We start from the raw sequence: 24,028 nt of genomic DNA, 5'->3' as shown, positions 1-24,028 counted from the left end.
GGGAAGAATAAAGACCCTGGATATTCCAGGGGCTTATAGAAAAAATTTCATCACTTATAATTTGTTGGTGTAAAAGGTAAGTATAATGTGTGTAGCGGAATTAGTTATGATAATTTATTTTTAATTATTTTATTTTGGTTGATCTGCTGAAGGGTTCTTGGCCCCAAAATTGAATCTGACCAGAAAGTAAGAATTCCGCACAAAAATAGTTCACGCACAAATAAATAACCAAAATTGGTTTTATGAAGACAACAGGTTTAACTCACCAACCTCTGAGTTATGAAATGAACCACATGACTTTATTTTCTTCCTGGAGATGGCACTGGGGTGGTGTGAGCAGAGCATGGAGCTTTCTGCAGCCATTGGCCTGGTCACATCTCAGCTGTGGTCATTCGCTCTTCCTCTTCTACCCAGACTTTTGGTCAGAGACACAGCCATAGTGGGTGGCCACTCTAAATGAGCCTGTGTCGTCCTCTATCACTGAATGTACATCCTTTGGCGATCCCTGCGCCAGTCTTTTTTCCAAATCTTTTTTTTTGTTGTCCTTCTTTCTCGCTTTTCCCCTCTAAAATGCTTGAATGTCAACAGTTTAAAACAGGCCTGATGGTGTTCTCAGACTCTAATCTACCTGAAGTAGTGACATTACATATAATTTATGACATTTGACAAGATAAAGCTACAGACCCAAAAATAGGCATATCTCTGAATCATTCCTTTGCAATTATGAACAAAACAATTCATTTTCTAATCTTCCTACAAATAAGGTTCTCACAGTGATGTTCTCACAGTCTTCATATGTCCAATGCTTGTTTATAGAGAGATTGTTTTAAACAGTCCAAAACTGACTGTATTTGTTTTTTTCCGTATATTAAAAGTAAATGCAGTCATTTGTCCAATTTATTATTTATAGGGACATCTAGAAATGATAAAATTGTAATGGCTCTGAACTTATACTTTTTTCAATATTGAGCAAAAGTGTACTTGTTATTCTGGATCCACATTAGTAATAGTCTGTGCTGCTCAAAAGTAGTATATTAGGTTAGGAATTTTAAGCCCTCCATTTTACTTAGATAACTGTATCCTTTTAAGACCAATTCTAGGACATTATCTTTGCCAAATGAACTGAGAAATCAACTTATCCAAATTATCAAAACAGGCTCTCAGAAATTGACTAGATAACATCTGAAATCTGAGCAAAATATTCATAAATATACTTTCGATACGGCCTAATAGGGAAAGGGGGAGTGTGGACCCTCTGTCTAAGTCTTCTCTGATATATCAAATAATTTACTTATAATTGGTATCATTGAGATTTTTTAAGGATTTGGGGATGTATATACCAAGATACTTGATACCATCTTTCGGCCATTTAAATTCACTTTTAATTTTTATATGTTGTGGTACTTTACCACTGATATCAATTGCTTCTGTTTTCTCCACCTTAAGCTATATCCTGAATAACATCCGTACTGGGAAATAAGTTTGTTTAGATATGGTATTGTTACAGCTTCGGTCAAATATAATAATACACAATCAGCATAATAGGACAGTTTGTGTATATAATTATTGCATTCAATACTTTTTAGATTATCATCATCTCTAATAAGCTGTGCTAATGGTTCAATGCTAATAGCAAATAGAAGGGGCGATAAAGAACATTCCTGTCAACATTCATGCTCTAATACAAACCTTTTTGATTTATATCCATAAACTTTAATGGACACCTGTGGATCTGAATAAAGTGTTTGTATTTGATTTATTAAATTAGGGCCAAATTTAAATCATTTTAATATTTGAAATAAATATTGCCATGAGGCTCGATCAAATGCCTTTTGAACATCTAAGGACACAATTATTGCTTCCTTTTCTTTATCCTTTCAAGCAGCAAAAAGTACATCTTGTAATATAAACAAGATGGTTTATTATAACAAAATTACTCACAATATATCTCACATTTTTTCATTATCTGGTACTTTTAAGCATCCAGCAATGTATTAAAGAGAAAAGCAAAATCTATCCAGAATTAAGGCACATTTGTTCTTAAGTCACTTAAGGTAGTCTTCCTGTCAATTGTGTCTCAAGTTGGTGCATAGAACTCAAAGGAATGCTGGCTTTGTTTAATATCATTTATATACATATATGTTCACTGTGTATATATGTGCTCACATCATTGATGCAAACTAAGTCAGGAATATTCCATTAATCATCTGTCCTCAGATTTCTTCTGCACAAAATCCAGAGCCTTTGTGGCATCCAAAAACTCTTCCTCCTCATTATTGTATGTTATTCGCAATCTAGCAGGAAAGATGAGACCATAGCGTCTCCTCACCTCTGTGAATGAGGCTCTGGCTTTGGCCATGCTGGTAGTATAGTCAGGATAGATCGCAATCCATTTCCTGTTATAGCTATGTGACGCTCTGTCTCTGCCTCTTCTCAGAATTAAAAAAGGTTGCGGTGTCACTGGTCTACATTTATCTCGGTCCATCTGTAATAGTACTTTAAGGAATCTGGAGATGGTCACAGGCGAGTGTAATTCAAGTTGTTCGTCCTCCTCCTTATTCTGCCCTCCAAATCATCATTCTTTCTCTTAAGTCTTTCAGCTTGGTCTTGGAGACAGGTTACAGCATTTTGTAGCGAAGCTACTTCGTCAGAACATGTCGACAATCCTACTGTCCATTTTCATGCGATCCATTTCCGATTGAATTGCGTTTGCCATGTTGGCAATTACTGACCTCACAGCTTACAGTTAACATCTATGCACTTTTTAGTTCTTTGTGTATTATTTTAGATATATTCTCTCTTAGTGAGGCTAGGATATTTGACTTCATTGCTTCAGCAGTCATACCTGTAGCTTCACATTCAGTTTGGGTGGATGACGCTTGATTTGAGCTGTCCGAGGTACTGTGCTTTGGTGGAGGTGCAGGCCTTGCTGGGTTGTATATATATTTCCAGAAATTTCAAGTGACATTTTCTGCTTTAGTTTAGGTTGTAGTCACTTTAAGGGTGTTTTAGTTAGATGATTTTAATATGAAAAAAGCCAGTTAAACATCAAGTTATATAGGAGCTCTGAAAAAGACATCTTACTCTATTACATGCTCACTAGCACCCCCATTAAAATTTCATTTTATACACATAATTATAATTCCTTTTTTGCCTGTCCAACTGGAATTATTGTTACATCATCATAAACCTTGTGAAACTTGAGAATCCTTTTATAAACTAATGGGAATTAAGTAAGGTTTAATTCCGAAGCTTGAGAATCTTTTGAGTAAGCAGTTTTACAAAGAAAATAAAAGTTGATCATTGTGTCTCTGGCTTTGGGCGCTACATTCCAATGAAAGAGCAGCTCTGTTCATTAATAAGCCTGAGGTGTCGAGAATGTTATCTCGGGGGGAAAAACTGGGGCTTATGGACTCTGCATATGCCCTGGCCAAGTTCTGAAGATTAAAAATCCCAAAAGGCAGTTTTGTCTGAGAAAATTTAAACCATATTCTTCTTTTCACTGCATGTGGTAGTTTTGGCTTATGGAGAAAAATATAATGAGGTATGTATAAAAAATGTTACAAAGATCTGTTTTTAATGTGTATAAAAAAGAATGCATGTAGGCATGACGAAATATGTTTTATTAACTAATTTATTGAATGGTTGTCAGATTCTGTATTACACTAAATTACTGAATGGTTTATCAAATTCAAATTCTGCTAAAAATGCATTTATTACTTAAATTTTAGGAAACTTTATCAAGAACATCATAAATACACTGCTCAAAAAATAAAGGGAACACTTAAACAACACAATGTAAGTCCAAGTCAATCACACTTCTGTGACATCAACTGTCCAATTAGGAAGCAACACTGATTGTGAATCAATTTCACCTGTTGTTGTGCAGGAACAGACAGGTAAAAGGTATATAGCAAGACAACCCCTATAAAGGAGTGGTTCTACAGATGATGACCATAGACCATTTCCCTGTTCTCATCATTTCTGGCTGATGTTTTGGTCAATTTGCATTTTGTCAGTGCTCTCACCCCTAGAGGTAACATGAGGTGGTGTCTACAACTCACAGAAGTTGCTCAGGTAGTGCAGCTCATCCAGGATGGCACATCAATGTGTGCTGTGGCAAGGTTTACTGTGTCCGTCAGCACAGTGTCCAGAGCATGGAGGAAAAACAAGGAAACAGGCCAGTACACCAGGAGATGTGTAGGGGGCCATAGGAGGGCAACAAACCAGCAGCAGGACCACTACCTCCTCCTTTGTGTAAGGAGGAACAGGAGGAGCAGTGCCAGAGCCCTGCAAAATGACCTCTAGCAGGCTCCTAATATCCATGTTTCTGCGCAAACTGTCAGAAACATGCTCCATGAGGGTGGTATGAGGACCTGTTGTCCACAAGTGCGTCTTGTTCTTACAGCCCAACACCATGAAGGGCGATTGGCATTTGCCAGAGAACACAAAGATTGGCAAATTCGCCACTGGCCTCCTATGCTCTTCACTGATAAGAGCAGATTCACACTGAGCATGTGACAAGAGTCTGGAGATGCTGTGGAGAACATTCTTCTGCATGCAACATTCTCCAGCATGACCTGTTTGGCAGTGGGCAGAGTAATGGTGAGGGGATCCATTTCTTTGGAGGACTACACAGCCCTCCATGTGCTAGCCTAAGGTACCCTGACTGCCATTAGGTACCGGGATGAGATCGTCAGACCCATTGTGAGACCATATGCTGGTGCAGTGGGTTCCTTCTGATGCATCGCAATGCCAGGCTTTATGTGGCTGAAGGCATATGGACTGGCCTGCCTGTTCCTCATTCCTGAGTCCAATTGAGCACATCTGGAACATCATCTCTTATTCCATCCACCAACACCATGTTGCACCACAGACTGTCCAGGAGTTGACTGATGCTTTAATCCAGGTCTGGGAGGACATCCCTCAGGAGAACATACGCTGCCTCATTGTAGGGAGGACAAACACACTACTAAGTCTCATTTTAACTTGTCTTGAGGAATTTCCACCAGATTTGGATCTTCCTGTAATTTGATTTTCCACTTTTATTTTGAGTATGATTCCAAGTTAAGACCTCCATGGCATAATAAATTTAAAAAGGTAGAGCAATTTTCATATCTTTACCATGTCCGGGGTATCTGGGTGTTTTCTACCTTGTACCACCTCTGAGTATTAGATTAGATTAGATTAGAAGAATGACTTTATTATCATTACACATGTACAAGTACAAGGCAATGAAATATAGTTTAGCATCTAACCAGAGTGCAGTAAGCAGTAAGTGCAGAATGTACATATATAGAAGATATAGGCATGCATATGGACAAATATACATGTGAATATATTATATATTATAAAGTAATAAACATAGTTTGGCGAAAAACATGATGTGCAGATGGAGTAGAAAAATGCTCTAGACATGATATACAATGGATATATAAATACTATAAACATGATATGCAGATAACTAATTTACAGGTTGGGTTACCAAAGGAGGGTTGGATGTGTTAACATTAATTAAATGTGCAGAATGTATAATCCAATATAATATACAATTATGTACAGTGTAAAAATAGTTTACAGAGAATTTAGTGCAGTCAATGACCAGTACAGTACCGTACAAAATGTTCTTTGAATATTAGCCTAAAACCTTTTCTTTAAAACTTTATTAGAACTTGTAGGTAAAGTTAGCCAAATTTGTGGGAATATATCCTGTTAGCTGGGAGATTTGGGTAGTGGAAAACCAAAAGAGCCGAACATAGTCCGGTTATGTAGGTTCCATGCACACTTTTTTTTGTGTCTATCTATCTATCTGTCTGTCTATCTACCTATCTAAGCACCTTAGCAGCTACCTTGTATTTGATTGCATTTTCCTTGCTACCACTTAGGAACTACCAGGAATACATCCCAACCACCAGGTTACCCCTTAACAACATAACACTAAAAGCTAGAAAGATAAAGGTTTTTTTTTCATAAGGCAAAGATCCTCCACACCCCTGCTGTGAAGCAGTTAGTACCTATTGTTTTGCTAAGTAGGAGCGCTAAGCGGGGGATGGGGCGGGGAGCGACAGGTTGCCCTCTGGGCTTCAGATGGGAGTTGGAGTTGGCCTAAGCATTGGTTGTTTGTAGCCATCATGCCCATTTATGTTTAAAAAAAAAAAATCTGGATGCACATAATGGCTAAATTACAAACAGCGGCCAAACACTAAAACATGTCATATAGACTCACTCTCGTCTGAAGCTGGTATTTCACAGGAGACAAGGTCTAGCAATAATATGGTGCAAAGGCATCATGCGTGAATAGCAGGGTATGTGCATGTTTGTGAATGCTCGTTTGCGTGATGCCAGCCAAATAGTGGGTTCTGCATAGTTCAGTAAGAAAGGAAACATTTTCACCAACAAAGTACAGAGAAATCAACCAATAAATCAAGGTCCAATATACAAAGAAACAAAACCTGATTCTAAAATAAACTATAGCCAAAAATAAAGTACTCTGACTAATCTCTCTCTCGCTCTTCTCTCTGGATTGTCACACAGGCAGCGTGGGTTGATTCTGTATTATGTCGGCTAAAAAACAAACAGCACCAAACACTAAAACATAACACAAATAAACCTAATAAATCTAAACATTCATCCGAAGCCATTGTGTCATTCATTAGATTATGTTGTTTTTGGTCACATTATGGCTAAGACATTTTTCTTCATTTTTTTTTTATTGTTCCAGGACTCATCAGAAGCTAAAATTTTGTTGTTTGTTATATAATTATTTTTTTTTACAATATTTGAAAAAAAAACGGGTCTCATTGCTTGTCCAGGTTATTTTTTTATATAAACTATAGCATGCTGACTGAAACCCCAAACACTACAAAAACTTTCATAAATGCAATATATTGATATATTGTACTAAGTCCAAGATAAAGGCAAACATTGCAAGTTTTATTTGTTTATTTAATATTAAATAATAATAAAATAATAAACTATAGCCAAAAAGAATCTTTCTGTCTATCTCTGATATGTGTAAAATGTGTGGTGCAATAGGAAAATAAACATTTGCACCAAAGTAGGGCAGAGAAATTAAGCAATAACCCTAGATCAAAATTAAAAAGAAAAATATTCATTCATTCATTCATTATCTGTAACCGCTTAGTTCAGGGTCGCGGTGGGTCCAGAGCATACCTGGAGTCATTGGGCGCAAGCTGGGAATACACCCTGGAGGGGGCGCCAGTCATTCACAGGGCAGCACAGACAAACACATTCACACCTAGGGACACTTTTAAATCATCAATCCACCTACCAACGTGTGTTTTTGGACTGTGGGAGGAAACCGGAGCACCCAGAGGAAACCCACGCGGACACAGGGAGAACACACCAACTCCTCACAGACAGTCACCCGGAGCGGGAATCGAACCCACAACCTCAAAGCCCCTGGAGCCGTGTGACTGCGACACTACCTGCTGCACAACCATGCCTCCTAAAAAGAAAAAAAAAATTTATTATATATAAAATTGTAATAAACAGTCACACAGCTCCAGGGTTCTGTGGTTGTTGGCTTGAGCTTCGCTTTAGGTGGTTGTCTGTGAGGAGTTTGTCTGTGGAGGAGTGTGTTCTACACGTGTTCGCATGGTTTCCTCTGGGTGCTTCGGTTTCCTCCCATGGTCCAAAAACCAGTTGGTAGGTGGATTGGCTACTCAAAATTGTCCATAAGTGTGACTGAATGTGTGTGTATTGCCCTGCAAAGAAGTGGCACCCCTTCCAAGGTGTGTACAGTGATTCTGGGTAGGCTCCAGACCTACTGCGACGTGAAGAATGAATGACAATTTGCAAGAATTCATAAAATGTACAGCAGCAGATGTCTGCCACATAATGTTAATGTTTTGTCTAGGCAACCATTCACCTGTGAGCTATGTGCCTTTAAGCATTACCCATTTCTCGTGAGAGTCCTCCGCTCTGTGATTCAGAAGTTGCTTAGTCCAATAAACCAGCAGAAGACCCGGCATAACAGCCACAGATGCTCTACTCTATCATCAGGCTTTTCTGTGAGGCCAGGACTTGAAAAATCACACAGGCAAAGAATAAGAAAACTGTTAAAATTATTTTTCTTCCCTTAAAATTGTTTTGTTACTTACCACAGTGTAGAAATACTATTTAGCTTGTTTAGCAAAGGGTTGAAGGCACAGGGTGTGTAAACACTGCCTCTACATGTTTTACTTGAAAACCTATAGGAATCCTTGAAAAAATGTTTCAGACAGAAGAATTTTTTTCTTTAATCTTATCAAGCGCTAGGGATACTATAGTCTGTAATCTGGGATACAGTAGGTAGTGTCATGTAACACTTGCATAACTACATACATTACTTATATTATTAGCAACCACCTGAGATACCATTAACATTTTGAGCAAGTCATGCTCGAAAAGTTTCCTTTTTCTGCTTGACAGCTTCCCTTACCCCCAGTGTCCACCAATGGGTTCTTGAGTTGCTACCATAACAGACACTGACCAGCTTTTGACCACAGCTATATGCAGCCTCTTTCACAATGGAAGTCCAGAAAAGGGTCCATTCAGACTTAATGCCCCCCTACTTCCTCCAGATCATGTGAAAAGTCCTCTCTGAGGTGAGAGGTGAAACCCTGTGGAGTGCTCTGCCAGCCTTTCCCAGCATATCCTCACTATACCTTAGGGCCTACCAGGTCTGTCCGGAAGCTGATCCAACCCACCACCAGATGGTGATCAGTTGACAGCTCAGCTTTTTACCTGACTCACTTTTTACCTGAGTATTCAAAACATATGTCCTCAGATCACAAGACACGACCACAAAGTCAATCATTGACCTTTTGCCCAAGGTGCTCTGGTACCAAGTACACTTATGAGCAACGTTGTGTTCAAACATGATTTTGTTATGGACAAACTATGACTAGTACACAAGTCCAGTAACATCACACCGCTCAGGTTCAGATCAGGCAGGCAGTTGCTCCCAGTCACTCCTCTCCGAAGCTGGTGTTTTGCAGTGTTGTACAAAGTATACAAACCATGTACTTGAGTTACTCAAGGAGGTACTTAAGGTTAAATATTACTCCAGTAAAAGAAGTCATCTTCGTTGTACATTTCCACTTGAGTAAAAGTACAAAATTATTTACCTTTAAATGTACTTAAGTATTGAAAGTAAAAGTACCATGACTGGCGCTAATGTCCTAATATAATTTTTGTAACAAGACTCATATTTAACACATTGTAGGTGAAAAGACTCTAGTGTCACTCCCAATCTTTTAATAGAATGTCATTAATTAGTCTGTCATGGATGAACACAGCAGAAATGGCCAAAGATTAAATACAATTAATGATTTTTTATCAATTATTACATAGACCCAAGGTGCTGCCCTCCAAACCAACAGAGGTCGTTGTCTCCTGAGTATATTCCTACCCTCCCCCAAAAGTTACATAGTGCATTTTCTGCAGTGCTGAGCAGAGTGTAGCATCAACCAAGGTTTTATTCTCCTTAGTTCTCCACAATTCAGTGAAGCATCACTGAAGTACAGATACACGAAAAAACGACTTAAGTACAGTAACAAATTACATTTAATTCATTACTGTCCACCACTGGTGTTTTGTCATTTGTAAGATAGTTTTTTTTTTTAATACATTTGTTCACTTTATTTATGTTCAATTTATTTACCACAGCAACTGCAGAGCAACCACTTAAAACCACAGGAGTAAGCAATTAACACTTTAGCAGCTATCTAAGATAGCAACTGTAGCAACCACGTAACTGCTCCTTAGCAAACACCTTGGATACCATAGCAATTGTCTAGCGTCACCATAGCAGGCACATAGGATATGATCGAGACCACCAAGCCAACTTCCAACTAATTATGAACACATTAGCAATGACTTGGTGTTACATAGCAGCTGCCAAGCTGCTTTTAACCACTAGCAATAATGTTTTTGTTTTTTTTTCCTTTTTGCAAGCACTGATTTTTTTTCTTTTAGGAAATGCATGTTAAGTGTACTTTTGTATTTGCTTTTGTACTACCCTAAAAGGATGAATTCCATAAAAAGCCATGTTTAAGACCTACACAACAGTGTTTGAATTAAGGTTTTATGTTTTGAATAAAGTTTCTATTTTTTTCAGGATCAAGGATCAATTTTCCCAGGATGCTTTGCTTTGAACACACTGGGTTTATATTTTAAAGACATTTGACAGCTGTCAATATTGACAGTGATGTTTTTCGTTTCAGGTCCAAATTGTATATCACCCTTTAAAAGTCAGGAGGCAGAGCTGGGAGAGCTTTACTCAAAACTCCTCCTACATTACACTCCTAAGGTGAGTGTTACACACTTCCAATCAAGTTTTGATGGTACCACTTTATAAAATAAAGGCATATAAATGGCTTAAAATCAGTTTATTACATGGTTATTAATTGGGTTGTAAACAACTCACATCATTAACAATCACTTTTAAGACTGAGATATAAAAGGCAACAGAAACCTAGTGTCAGATAACTTACAGAAAATGTCAAGGTAAAGAATTAGCTAATTCTTGAGGATATGAATGAATTTAGTCATTTCAGATGTAAACGTGCACCACATTATCATCAGTGTCTATTCCATTGGTGGTTAATTGATTTAACTTGGTTGTTAAATGGTTAAACCTGTTAACAAATATGTGTTGAAGCTGGTAGGCTTAATGTCGTTTGATGGAGAAGACAAAGAATGAGAACTGAGGTTTAATAGTAGAGATGGATGTGAGTTCACTATTTAGCAAATAAGGTCACTGTTACCCATTCTATTTGTGTTACTTATATTATTATAAGTGTAGTCTTGTTCTTAAGTGTTACCAATTGGTTAAATGATTTGTGATGCACTCATGCATATGGTGAATTACATTCATTAGTTTGGACATGGTAGAATGTTTGACTATATTACTATTGCATATTGTATCATTGCAGAACTTGCATCTTCAAAATGGTACCTGTGATCTAATTCCTATAGGTTTTTGACAATGAACATTTTGATTAAATTAATATATAGCATGATGATTTTTAATAATTTCAAGCTGACATACTTGCAAATAAACTATAATAAAATATAGTTTTCCCCTTACTACAGGCCTGTAGGAACACAATCTGTTATGATCTGTCCCCAAACCTGCTGCATGGACGCCTCACAGGAAATAAAGTTGTCAACTGGGATGTTAAGGTACAGTGTGGAAGAAATAATCCTACATCTTACTGCAGGGCTTGTATTTGTCTTTGTTGTTCCACACAGACAAACTAACACATTTATATTCATTTGCATACAATTTTTTTGTCAATTGAATATCCAAACCCCATTTCTTGAATAGTTGGTCCACTGAGCAAAATGTAAATAGTAACATATTGTATTACAATTATGTGAATCATTTAACCCCTATATTTAATTGAGAATGACATTTCAGATGTTGAAATTAAGAAATGTACATGTTTTTTATAAATATGTACCCAATTTCAATTTGGTGCTAGCAAAACACTTGGTAACACCCAAAGTCACTGTTTGGCTGAGCATAGTACCCCAACCAAAAAAATCCTAGCCAACAGCATCTTGTGGGTAGCGTCCTGTGTCCACTGTTGAAGGATTAGAGGACAACCAACACAAAATGTACAGCAACAGATTAGCTGCTGTCTCTGACTTTACATATTCAATGTGGACCAATGAGGTAAGTGTGTCTAAGACATAAGACATTGAGTGTTACACAGTATTTAAAAACTCAAGCAGCACTGCTGTACCTGATTCACTCACACCAGCACAACACTAAATGTCACTGAATGCAGAGAATGCTCCACCACCCAAATCATACCTGCTCTATTGTGGCCCTGATCATTGAAGAGCAAGGTGAAATAGGAATAAATAATTATGCAGGGAAACAGGGGAACTACTCAACACAATCATCCCCCAACAACTCATTTAGAAACTGGACAGACTGGGACAGAACACATCACTGTGCAACTGGCTGCTTGACTTCCTGACTGGAAGACCACAGGCAGTACGGGTGGGCAGTAACTTGTCTAGCACCATCACTCTGAACACGGGGGCTCCCCAAGGATGTGTGCTGATCCCCTTTCTGTTCACTCTGCTAACCCACGACTGCTTTCCATCACACACCTCCAACCTCTTCATCAAGTTTGCGGATGACACGACTGTGGTAGGCCTCATCAGCAACAACGATGAGTCACACTACAGGAGCGAGGTGAGCCGGCTGGCCTCTTGATGCAAACACAACAATCTCTCTCTGAACACTGAGAAGACCAAGGAGATAGTTGTGGACTTCATGAGAACCCACACACAACATGCCCCTCTATCCATCAACGGTGCTGCTGTGGAGAGGGTGAGCAGCACCAAGTTCCTGGGTGTGCACGTCACAGAGGACCTCTCCTGGACCATCAACACAGCATCACCAAGAAGGCTCACCAACGGCTCTACTTTCTCCGCAAGCTAAGAAGATCAAGAGAGGGAGGATGACTCCCCTGTTAATTCAAGAAATGGTTCCAGTGTGGGCTCCAAGTGAAGTCAGATTTATTTGTAGAGCATGATTGTGTCACAAACCAGCTTTACAGAATTTTAGAATTGAAAAAAAAAAGCTGGAGGAAGAAACCTTGAAAGGAATGAAGAAACACAAGGGGGAGCCATCCTCTTCTGGTCTAAGAAATTATAAACAACAGAGTTTTAATATAAACTACAGATAAAATCAGCCTTGCAGTCTGGTAGTAGGTAGTAGAAGTCCTTAGTAAAGGTTTGCTGTATCAGTACCATCAAATATCCAGGAGCAGTTGCTATGGGATGGCAGGCGCCAGAAGTATGGTTTGAAGGTATGGATTGTAGCCGATACTGGGAATGGAGGGCAGATAACTAGACTCAAGCAGGGGCCTCCACCTGCCAGTCTTCCATTAGCATCCCTTCGGACAGGAGGGCAGTCATTAACTCAAAGGGAGTAGAGAGGTTTCATTATTTTGGTTTGTATTTGTGAATTATAGGGACTATAAATATTGTATTAGTGTAGCAAGAGACTAGGCAGATCTTAGTACAACCACCAGGTAACACAGACTGGAAGGCCGCCTGAAACACTAGCAAGCCCCTCGGTCCACAGTCAACAAACCTGAGTGATCGCGTGTCTTCAGCGTGACAACATCACCGGCACCTCAGTTTACCAGTTTACTCAGCAGCCCGCCTTCTCACCCACACCTGCACACATCAACACAACACACCTGTCCTTTATAATCTTCAATGGCTCCCTGTTAGATACTGTATTCAGTTTAAAATCCTGTTGCTCGTGTCCAAAGCCTTAAAAAATTACCCCTTCCTACCACTCAGACCTTCTTCAGCCCTATAGACAATCCTGCACCCTTAGATCTTCCACCACTGGCCGACTACTCATTATCGCTTCGCAACCTAGGAGACCGGGCTTTCATTTGGAGTCGATCCCCGTCTCTGGAACTCTCTTCCATCACAAATGCAGCAGTTAAACTCTCTATCTTCTTTTAGGTCCCAGCTTAATACTCTCCCTTGCATCCAACCTCCCAGTGCCATAAATGTTTTGCTTTTTGTTTTTTGTTTTTCACGTTTTCTTTGTTTTCTGTCTGTTGCTACATCACCTGTAACTTGTAAGTGTCTTTTGGTTCTTGAAAAGCGCTGTATAAATGTAATTTATTATTATTATTATTATTACAGCTATTCCCTATGGCTAAGTTCACACAGCAGGTATAATTTGGGTTAATTTCTTATTTGTTTTCCAATACATATCCTTGGCAATACAACTCTGAATGGCTTCACTGGAATTCATGTAACTGGACTAGTGATCTCCTGGACAAGAATTTTCATTTTAATTTTAGGTCTTGAATTTGAGGTGGAAACCACCTGGTCAAAGCATTTTTGTTTTCTAAAAATATTGGGAAACAAAAAACATGAGAAACTTCACTCATATATGAGAAAATAAGTCTTGTGGAAATTGGTATTAAGTATTTTTCTAAACAAACACAAGAACTTTCTTAGTAATTCCTTATCAATGTTATATTGTCCATGTTGGTCAGAAGCTGTTTAAATATAGATCAGGGAAACCATTGTGTCCTCTTTGGAGCTGGATTGTTTGCAAGAGCCTGGAAACAGGTCATTTTTTAATATTCTTTTACATCTCAAATTTATACCCTGGTTTTCACACTCATTTGGAAAGAAAATTGAGGTTATGGGAAGCAGTGCTGCAGTAAAACACCAGTCTTATTCCGTTTGATTCAAATATGAAAGTGCTTTGGAAGGAACAGACTGAAATGTCTTTTTGGTCAGAGCCTGAAGCATTGTATGTTTGCGTATGCAGAAATGTTTTGCTGGCATCAATTTAAAAACAGGCATAAATTATTTAAAAATGAATTTCTCAGTTTCAAAATTTGAAATTTTGTCTTTGTACTGTGTCATGGAAATTATCAACTAATGATAAATGAGAGTGAAATTGGTCTTTGAGTAACATTTATTGAGAGCAGCTAAAAGCATGCACTAACCCTCTACTCTGTTCTGCCCCACTCTGCTCTGAGACAGAGAACAAAAAACCTACTTTCTTAGTTGAGTCACCTATCAGAGAGAAAGAGATAACAGTTTTTATATTGAAACAAAGTTCTAGGAACCAGCTACATCCCGTGATCTTTGAAACAAAAAACGTTCTTGATACCTTGGATGCAGGAGTGTAACTCTTTCAAGCTGCACTCCCGTGTACTCCCATCAAATTCCTTTTCTACTAAAGACTTAGTTGGTGAAACCAAGTTTAAAGACAGAATAATGCAACATACATTTCATAAAACTGCTGATTTTTATATAAAACAAAGACCTTTACTAATTATCAGTGATTACTACTAATTATTAGTGATTAATACTAAATGCAGTCACACAGCTCCAGGGGCCTGGAGGTTGTGAGTTCGATTCCCGCTCCGGGTGACTGTCTGTGAGGAGTTGGTGTGTTCTCCCCGTGTCTGTGTGGGTTTCCTCCGGGTGCTCCGGTTTCCTCCCACAGTCCAAAAACACACGTTGCAGGTGGATTGGCGACTCGAAAGTGTCCGTAGGTGTGAGTGTGTGAGTGAATGTGTGTGTGTCTGTGTTGCCCTGTGAAGGACTGGCGCCCCCTCCAGGGTGTATTCCCGCCTTGCGCCCAATGATTCCAGGTAGGCTCTGGACCCCCCGTGACCCTAAATTGGATAAGCGGTTACAGATAATGGATGGATGGATGAATACTAAATGCTAGTGATTCAATGAGCACACATATTTGTTAAAGAAACACACACATTTAAAAATACCCTTCACAACTGTTTTCAAATAAATATGTAGTTTAAATGATTTGCCTATCATTGCATTCTGTTTGAACTTATATTTTGCACAGCATCTTAATTTTTTTAGAAATGGGGATTGTATATACACATACACATCACTCACATATAAGCACATGCTTAATCATGGCCTCACACTCTTACACATGAAGAAGACATGAATACAGAAATTCTCTCTCTTTGTAGGATATGATTAACTGTGTTGGAGGGCTTCCTGTGCTTTTCCCCATTCTGGAACAGCTGAGCCTGCTGACCCCAGACCCTGCTGACAGCTCAGGATCAGATTTCATCACCCCGGAGGCAGCTACACCTGCTGATGGAGACTGGGTCATACTTCAATCAAACAGAACCTCAGGTCTGTGCTTCTATTAGAGATACTACTTATACCTTTCTTATAATTGTACAGAAATTGAGAGTATTGGTATATACAAATATAACACATCTTCCTAAGCCATAAAAATTTACTTAAAGGGGACATATTATACCTCCTTTTTAAACAAGTTAGAATAGGTCTATGGGCAATACAAAATATTATCATGAAGTTCTTTGAACAAAATCACTCTAAAATAAAGAGATATCACCAGCTCTATTCTTGCCAGTTTTAGTCTCTATCAGAATGAGCCATTTAAGGGCTCTGTCACTTTTATGCAAATAAGCTGTTGCTGGCCATGTTACACCGAGAGTTTACTGCACTATACTCAGTCAGACCCAGAACAAGAAGAAGAGTAGCCACCTGCACACAAAGCCAGTTCAGACTTTCCTGGGCCCCCTGAGGCCAAAATGGGATCATTTTTGACAGTTGCACCTGACTTTCCACAAGTACTCTCCCTCCTTTTTTGGCTTAAGAATAAACAGCCAGCCATATACAGAACAATATTTATTCAAAAAAACAATATATAAACAGGTTTAACATGGTGATCAACCCTCCTGCATCCAAATCAGCATTTGTCTGACTTAAGCTGCAGTTCTTAAGGTGGAATAGAAGATAAAGAAGCAAAAGTAGCTGTTTATTCTCCAGCGTGAAGTTTGTGTCACCTTAAATAATGCAGTAGTTTTGTCCAGGGCTCTGGACACGGCTCTGTAACGGCTTCACTGTTTAAGGTGTTTAACGAAAACATCAAATATGCTGGTGTTAGTGTGATTGTGTGAATATAGCGAAAGCATTAAGGTGAAACTGAAACGTCAAAGAACTCAATGGACTGGAGTGTTTTTTCCTCTTTTAATTTCCTGAAGGATAGTTTCTCGTCATCTTCTGATGATACACAAACTCTCCCTAACTTGAGACAAGGGGGCCTTTAATTTGTGAGCGTAATGGGTGGTCTGGCTCTGCCTGCACAAAAATTTCACGAATGCCAGGGTGGTGTTATGCAAATTTCCTTAGTGTTACATCACAACAAGGGAGCCATCCTAACAGCTCATGTGATTCTTTCAACTCACAGAATTTTTTTTTTTTTGTGTGTGTGTGTGTGCTAGGATTGCTTATAGGAACAGTAGAGACCCAAGTGTAAATACAAAAGCATGCAAAATGTGAGTTTTGCTTAATATGTCCCCTTTAAAATGATGCAAAAACCTGTATAATATGATGTTTACTCAGTCATCACATTAATAGGAGCTATTCTAAATGCAGCTTTGTGTGTCTGTGTGGTTGTTCAGAGGCCCGGTTGGAGAAGAATCTTGTGGCCACTTTTCTTTTGGTAATAAAGCACTTTCTGCAAAGACACACTGTAAACCAGGAAACACTGCTGCACTGCCACGGAGCGGCTACTCTGGGGGTACTACTGCAGAAGGTGAAAGATTTAGCACCTTCTATCTGTCCCTATACCATGTTTATCTCTTTCTGTCTCTGTGTCTCTGTATCACTATCAACCCCTGTTCATACCTGATATTAACATCTCAAGTGTCCTGACATTTCTATGGGTGTCAAGTGTTTATAATGATGGTTGGATGCCCTACTTATGATTGGGTTTTTGTATTTTATTTTTCAGGTGCAAGGAAACAGAAAACATGTCATTTTTCTTTTGTCAGACAACAAAGTCCCTTGTTAACACATTTGTGTGCAAGTTAGGGCTATAACAAATATTTAGTTGGCTTAAAAATGGTAAAATGTAAACAAATGGGAAGAAGACAAAGAGTGAAGCTATTTGACTCTGTGGTGATGATATAGCTCATTAGATTTTGTTAGCGTTGGAGATGCATTAAGGAGCATTAACTTTTACATTATATGTGTTCGCATGTGTCCCACCATATTCAAATGTGTTTTAAATGATATGCATACATATATATATACAGACATACAGTATATATAGGTCACCCAAGACGTATGATAATGGCACTAGTTTCTTTCTGTGTATTTTTCGTATATGGGTGCTACCTGTTTATTTTTGTTTTTTATATTTATTTTTTTTACTTTCTTTTTCATTTACTGTATTATATACTGTACTATAATTTGGTTATGATTTATTTTGGGTATGATTTCTGTTTGTGTTTGCGTGTGTGTGTTGGGGGTGGGGTAGGTGCCTGCATGCAAGATGGATGTGAGCGTGTTAGTTGCCGTACAGTTGCTGGTTGAGCAAATTAGCTGTGAGAAGAACTCACAGCTTCTTCAGCAGCTCCACACGCACCTACTTTTCAACTTCAACATCTGGAACCAAGGAGACTTCCCCCTACGAATAGGTGTGTCTGTGTGTGTGTGTGTGTGTGTGTGTGTTTTCTGTGTTAAAAAATAAATAAACTATAGGCCTTTAAAGATAATTTTATTTTTTAAGCCACAGGCAATAGTAGTATATTTCCCTTTACAAAGTTGCTTAAACTCTTAAAAATGAAGGTGCTACAAAGTGTTATTTGAGTGAAGCCATAGAAGAATCACTTCTGGGTCCATAAAAAACAGATTTGCTTAAAGGCTAAGCACCACTTAATGGACCTCCATGAATATTTCACATTATTTTAGTTACTGACATATATAAGTATGAATTAAAATGAAAATAGCATGCTTAATTTGCTTTAAAACTGACAATTTTATTAAATTGACGGAAAAACCCGAGCTCGCTACGGAAATTCTTGAACACATCTGTGACGTCACTGGTGGACAACAGCTGAACAACGCCGCGGTAAAACACCATTATGACTGACTGTTATGACAGTATCTAGCTAGCTAAATAACCAACATTATTCATGACAATAGCCTAGCAATAAGCTAAACTCAAATTTAGAGGTACCGTTACTCTTGTAAATGTGATCGAAGTCGAACTCGAATTCATCAGACACCATAAACCTCCGTAATGCAACTATGTAGCCTAGTATAATGAGCCACCAAGTTTAGTAAGTCAAGCTAACGTTAACTAACACCAACTAAAAGGCGAAGTAAGTGTACTTACCCTGTTTACCTCCATGTATACAGAGGTTCTTGAACACCTTTCGTTGGTTTCCTTACATGCCCATATTGTTGGAAAAGCACCAGTGAAATGAGCACTACAGATAACAGAGTGAGCGGATGGTCCTTTCCAAAGTGCCCATTTAAACTTGACAAATATAGTCCATTTTCTGGATATTTTGGGATCTTTGGGCCATTTGTGCACAGATGTCCCACTGTACATTGAATTATTGCAGCCAAAACAACACACCTTTTTGTCATTTTGCATTAAATTAAGTGCAACTTCTAGAGTTGTTGTCCACCATCTATGTCACATGCAAGTGACTATTAGAGTTTCCGAACACCTTTGGGGGGTGGACCAACGGTCTTTTAAACCTTATTCCTTGAATTAGTAAAAAATAACATGTTTTCTGACTATCAATAGACACAAGTTAGGAATTTAAATTCCACTGTATTTATTTTTTGACACTTTCATGTAACTGGTGCTTAGCCTTTAAGAGATGTGTGAGTGTGAAGAACATTTTAAAGGTTTAAACAACCAAAAGTGGTTGTTTTATGGCATTGCTCAAAAAACATGATCTAGAATGGTTAAGAGTGTAAAATAAGCAAATAAGTCTAGAAATAGACAGAATGTTGAGTTGCAAAAAAAAAATAAAGAAATTGAAATTTTAATAGATTAAACATGTTTTAAATTGGGTTGTATTAGGATGGCATAGTATGGACAAAAATTACTGTATAGGGGTAACACTGTGATCATAGAATTCTTTATATAAAAATATTTCAATACTGATTTTAACATGCCCCTTTATAATTTGTCTCAGCCTAATGGGACCTACAATTAAAAAAAATTGTATTACATGTGCCTTCAGTTGTCAACTGAGTGAACAAAATGTATGCTAATTGTTGTGTAGAAATTAGTTAATATATAAAAATATTAAATATATTCAAACCAATTTATTATATGGAATAGTTTCAGAAAATATACTGCACCATTTGTTTTGTGACTGCAAGACATATTCCTTGTATTATCAGGCCTCCCAATGAATAACTGAATTATTAATGACAGTGGTATTCTGTAATAAATTAAATTATTGATTATTGTGATTAAAAAAAAATATATATATATATATACTGAACAGCCCTAATGTGGGTGTGTACTCATGTGCTTTGTGTTTCACTTAATGTTATGCACTATTTATAATGTTATATTTTGCTTTTACATGTATGGGATTTAGCAGAGCTCTTATTCAGAATTACTATAATGATTTGTGAATTTTGTGAAAGGCGGCACAGTGACGCAGCAGGTAGTGTCGCAGTCACACAGCTCCAGGGACCTAGAGGTTGTGGGTTCAAGTCCCACTCCGGGTGACTGTCTGTGAGAAGTTTGATGTGTTCTCCCCATTTCCGTGTGGGTTTCCTCCAGGTGCTCCGGTTTCATCCCACGGTCCAAAAACACATGTGGGTAGGTGGATTGGCTGCTCAAAAGTGTCCGTAGGTGTGAATGTGTGTGTGTGTGTTGCCCTATGAAGGACTGGCTCATTCTCCAGGGTGTATTCCTGCCTTGCACCTAATGATTCCGGGTAGGCTCCGGACACACCGTGACCCTGAACTGGATAACCGGTTACGGATAATGAATGAATGGATGAATTCTTTGAACATGTTTGTAGTTATGCAGTATTTTTGCAGATTATTATTTCAATAAATTCAAAGTGTGTGTATGATTGTGTGTAGTGAATATGCTTTTAGTTATTTTGTGTTAAGAATGGTGTTTATCATATTGAAGGTCACATCCAATACGTGTCAACCATCATCAAAGACAGTAGGAAGCAGTTTAGGAAGAAATATGGAGTCCAGTTCCTGCTTGATACAATACGCCTTTACTATGGGTAAGAATATATTTCCCAAAGTCCTTCACTTTTCTTTAAAATATGACCTGAGGAGGATGGGTCACCTTGTGAGTCTTGGTTCCTTCTAAGGTTTCTCCCTTCAACTTTGAGGGAGATTTTTCTTGCTGGAGAACAGGGATGGAGGTAAGGGCAGGATATTTTTTGAAAGAGTAAAACAACAGGGTGTAACTGAGACGAACAGAGTGAACAAAAAGGGAACTAAAACAGAGCTAGTAAACCACAAGCAGGTACCAGAACAGAACACAACACAATGAAGCAAATGTTACAGTTCTCTGTCAGCCAAGACATGTTTGGTGTCTTAAGCATGTCTGCATTTGACTAACAATTATATTCTGATCAATTAATTTTGTGCAAAAATGTGCCTAAATTATTCTAGGGTATTGTGTTAATTGATAACATTTACTTTACTAATTGTTTTTTTCTTTTTCCTCTTCTGTATTTCAATAGTGGAAATAAAGAAGGAGATCTGAGTAAGGATGATATTTGCACTATTAGAGCATCTCTTTTTGGCCTTCTAAAATATTACATCAGCAAAGGCATGACCCAGGAAGATATCAACAGCATTCTTTCATACATTTCTGCTATTGGAGATGAGGATCAGGTAAGGATAAACAAATATCTCACAATAGTGCTAATAAGAAGAAACAGTAGAAGAATAATCATGTGACATATGCAAAGTACTTTAAGTTCTAAAGATTATTGTTATTGTCTATTAGATAGTTCAAGCACTAAAAAACAAACACAAACAAACAATTTTCTTTTGCCTCAGAAAATCCAAAATGCCCAATAATAGGATAAAACCAAATGCCCATCTGTAGTCACCTACATCAGTTTGTGATTTTAAACATACATTCTGTAAAATTCTGAAAGATGTTTGATACATACAGTATGTGCATTGGAGGGAGCAGTTTAAGGAAATCCTAAACCCAAGACACATGACTCCTATGTAGGAAGTAGGGACAAGTGTCTGGGGTGTCAGATTCTATTTTCTAATGGATAAATTCACTGAAATAGTTGAAAAGCTTCTCAGAGGCAAGGCCCCTGAAGTAGATGAGATTTACCTAGAATTGCTGAAGGCCTTCAAGATGGCCCATGAATTTGACTGGCCCACACAGAGCCCTCACCTCAACCACATTAAACACCTTTGGGATGATTGCGAACGAGGCCTTCATATCACTGTCTGACCTCACAAAATCTATTCTGGATAAATGGGCAACTGTACACACAGGCATGCTCAAAAAAGAAGAGTAATCCAAGAAGAATAGCTCTACTAGCTGCAAAGGGTGGACCAACTCCATATTGATTCATATGGATTTAGAATGGGATGTCCCATATCTTTTGTAGGTGTAATATTTAGGTGTCACTGTACTTTTGTCCTTTTAGGACAAAGATCCAAGCCTCAGAAGAAGTATCATACAGTGTGTTTATACTTGTCAGCTTTGTTTCAATTAAAATAAAGTCTGGTGCTATTGTTGTCTTAGTATGATTCATCAGAGTGTGTTTGAATGCTTCCTTTCAAACTCTGGTGCATTTCAAACAAATGGACCAAGACGGCTTGAGGACCTTTAATTTCCAATTAAATTTTTTTCTCTGTGTTGTAGTTATGTGGTATGTTAGAGCTTTTACTGAGCCTTCTCCACACAAGTGCTATTCGGAACCAGCTCTTTCTGCTGCTGTTTGAGCCTGGAGCGGCTGACTCCTGCTATGCCCTTCTTCTTAACCACAAATACACAGACCGTCTTCGAGAGCTCATATTCAAGGTAAAACACCCTCACTTGTAAAATCAAAAAGGCTCAGCAAACTTCATTAAAATAAAGGTAGGAATTATCTCTTAACTTTTGTTGTGGTACAGTGCATATGTATAGCATTGTATAACATGTTGTCACTGTTAAAGGAACATATCTCAATGTATTACCATTCAAACTTTTATTTTATTTGTAGTTTTTAATGTTAATTTTTAAGCTTTTCCATTAGAAAAAATTAAAGCTGAATGATGATGCTAAGGTAGAGAATACTTGCAAAAAAACTGGGCTTTAGTTTGTGTGGACATTTGTTTTTTTTTTGAGCTTATGTTTATGCTTTTATATGTTTCATATTTTTCATTTATTATTCTCAACAATGCAAACTCTATTTGTTGTGCAATAATATATTGTTATTACCTCATGCCTTTTTTTAATGTTGTCTTAATGTGACATCAGTTTGTGTGTGGGTACAGGTGTTTGAGGCGATGTTAATGTGTGACCGTGTATATGAGAAGAGTAAGCAAAGGTTAAGGCTCAGGGAGGTGGGATACTCTGGCCTGACACTACTCTTCTCCAACCTCCAGATGACCCCCGGCCTAGTTAATTGCCTCATTAATCAAGTGCTGCACACAGGTCAGTCTACACCACCCTGAACTAGTTTATGAGTCAGCTAAAAATTAAATAATTATTTTCCTTTGATTAAAATATTAGTTATTACATTACTTTATGTGTGGGTTTTAACATGGGACCTGTGGTTTATAACCTGTGTAGCTGTTTTTATTCCAGCTTACTCTAAAAATTCAAAAAAAGAAAAAAGTATATTACTATGATAAAATCTCTTATCTATTTTTCTTAGTTGGATACAAGGTTTCAATCAGCTTTGTAGTCAGTTTTCTTCTGGGGTGGTGTGGTGTGGGTGATAAAGAAGATTCTCTGCCAGACAAACTCTGCAAGAGTTTTAAATGCATTTTTATTTCACAAAAAACAGAATCTTACATGGCATAACTGCTGGGAGAGAATCACGCCAATTTCATTCATCTCTCCTCTTTTCAGTCCAAACTGCTCACTTATATAGGTTGGGTTCTTTCTATATAAGGTAATGGTATAGCTCGTTTACATTATCTCCTGCTCCGGGACTTGAAAACTTAATCTAAATATTTCATGCTCATGGACACATGGACAAAATTCATATGTGAAAGCCCAGAACAGTAAGACTTTCCAATGTGCTGCACACACATAATAACATATACATATATGAACAATAAATTATATGTCATTTAAATATACGTTCTCAGCTGGCTGGCTTCTTGAAGAAAATGAGGGAAAATAGTTCTGATGAATTTAGGAACATTTATTTAGTGCACACAACAGGCCTTCATCAGAGAAGTTCTCTTTAACACTCTCTGTACAAACCCTTTTAAGATCTTCCCACCCTTAGCCACACCTCCTAAATTACCATAGCAATCAGGCTATCCGATCCCCCCCAAACAGACCCTAAAATGGTATCATTCAAACTTTTGCATACTGAGAGATGGCAAACTTAACCCTATGAATATCCGCAAAAAAAATTGTATTTCAAAGATAACCTCTGGTTTGTTGGAGACAATCAGTTTGTCTTAAATTTGGCCCACCAGCTTGACCTACATTATAATATGTCTACAAAGGAACGAGGTGGTT

The 24,028-nt window shown here is 38.0% G+C and overlaps 1 protein-coding gene across 1 annotated transcript in view; it reads left to right on the top strand.

Moving 5' to 3' along the window:
- The window catches only part of nbeal1 (neurobeachin-like 1), a 203,981-nt gene that overhangs the window by 96,970 nt on the left and 82,983 nt on the right, over window positions 1-24,028 (top strand). The window contains exons 17-25 of the mRNA XM_066665227.1: window positions 10,230-10,315; window positions 11,101-11,190; window positions 15,519-15,687; window positions 16,986-17,119; window positions 17,846-18,005; window positions 20,486-20,588; window positions 21,057-21,210; window positions 22,211-22,369; window positions 22,825-22,984. Coding sequence (XP_066521324.1) covers window positions 10,230-10,315; window positions 11,101-11,190; window positions 15,519-15,687; window positions 16,986-17,119; window positions 17,846-18,005; window positions 20,486-20,588; window positions 21,057-21,210; window positions 22,211-22,369; window positions 22,825-22,984 — 1,215 coding nt within the window. The remainder of the gene's footprint in view (window positions 1-10,229; window positions 10,316-11,100; window positions 11,191-15,518; window positions 15,688-16,985; window positions 17,120-17,845; window positions 18,006-20,485; window positions 20,589-21,056; window positions 21,211-22,210; window positions 22,370-22,824; window positions 22,985-24,028) is intronic.

Source organism: Hoplias malabaricus, chromosome 3, assembly GCF_029633855.1.
Source record: "Hoplias malabaricus isolate fHopMal1 chromosome 3, fHopMal1.hap1, whole genome shotgun sequence".
Lineage (NCBI taxonomy): Eukaryota > Metazoa > Chordata > Actinopteri > Characiformes > Erythrinidae > Hoplias > Hoplias malabaricus.
Note: the sequence above shows the minus strand (reverse complement) of the source record. Positions and strands in the feature narration are given on the sequence as shown.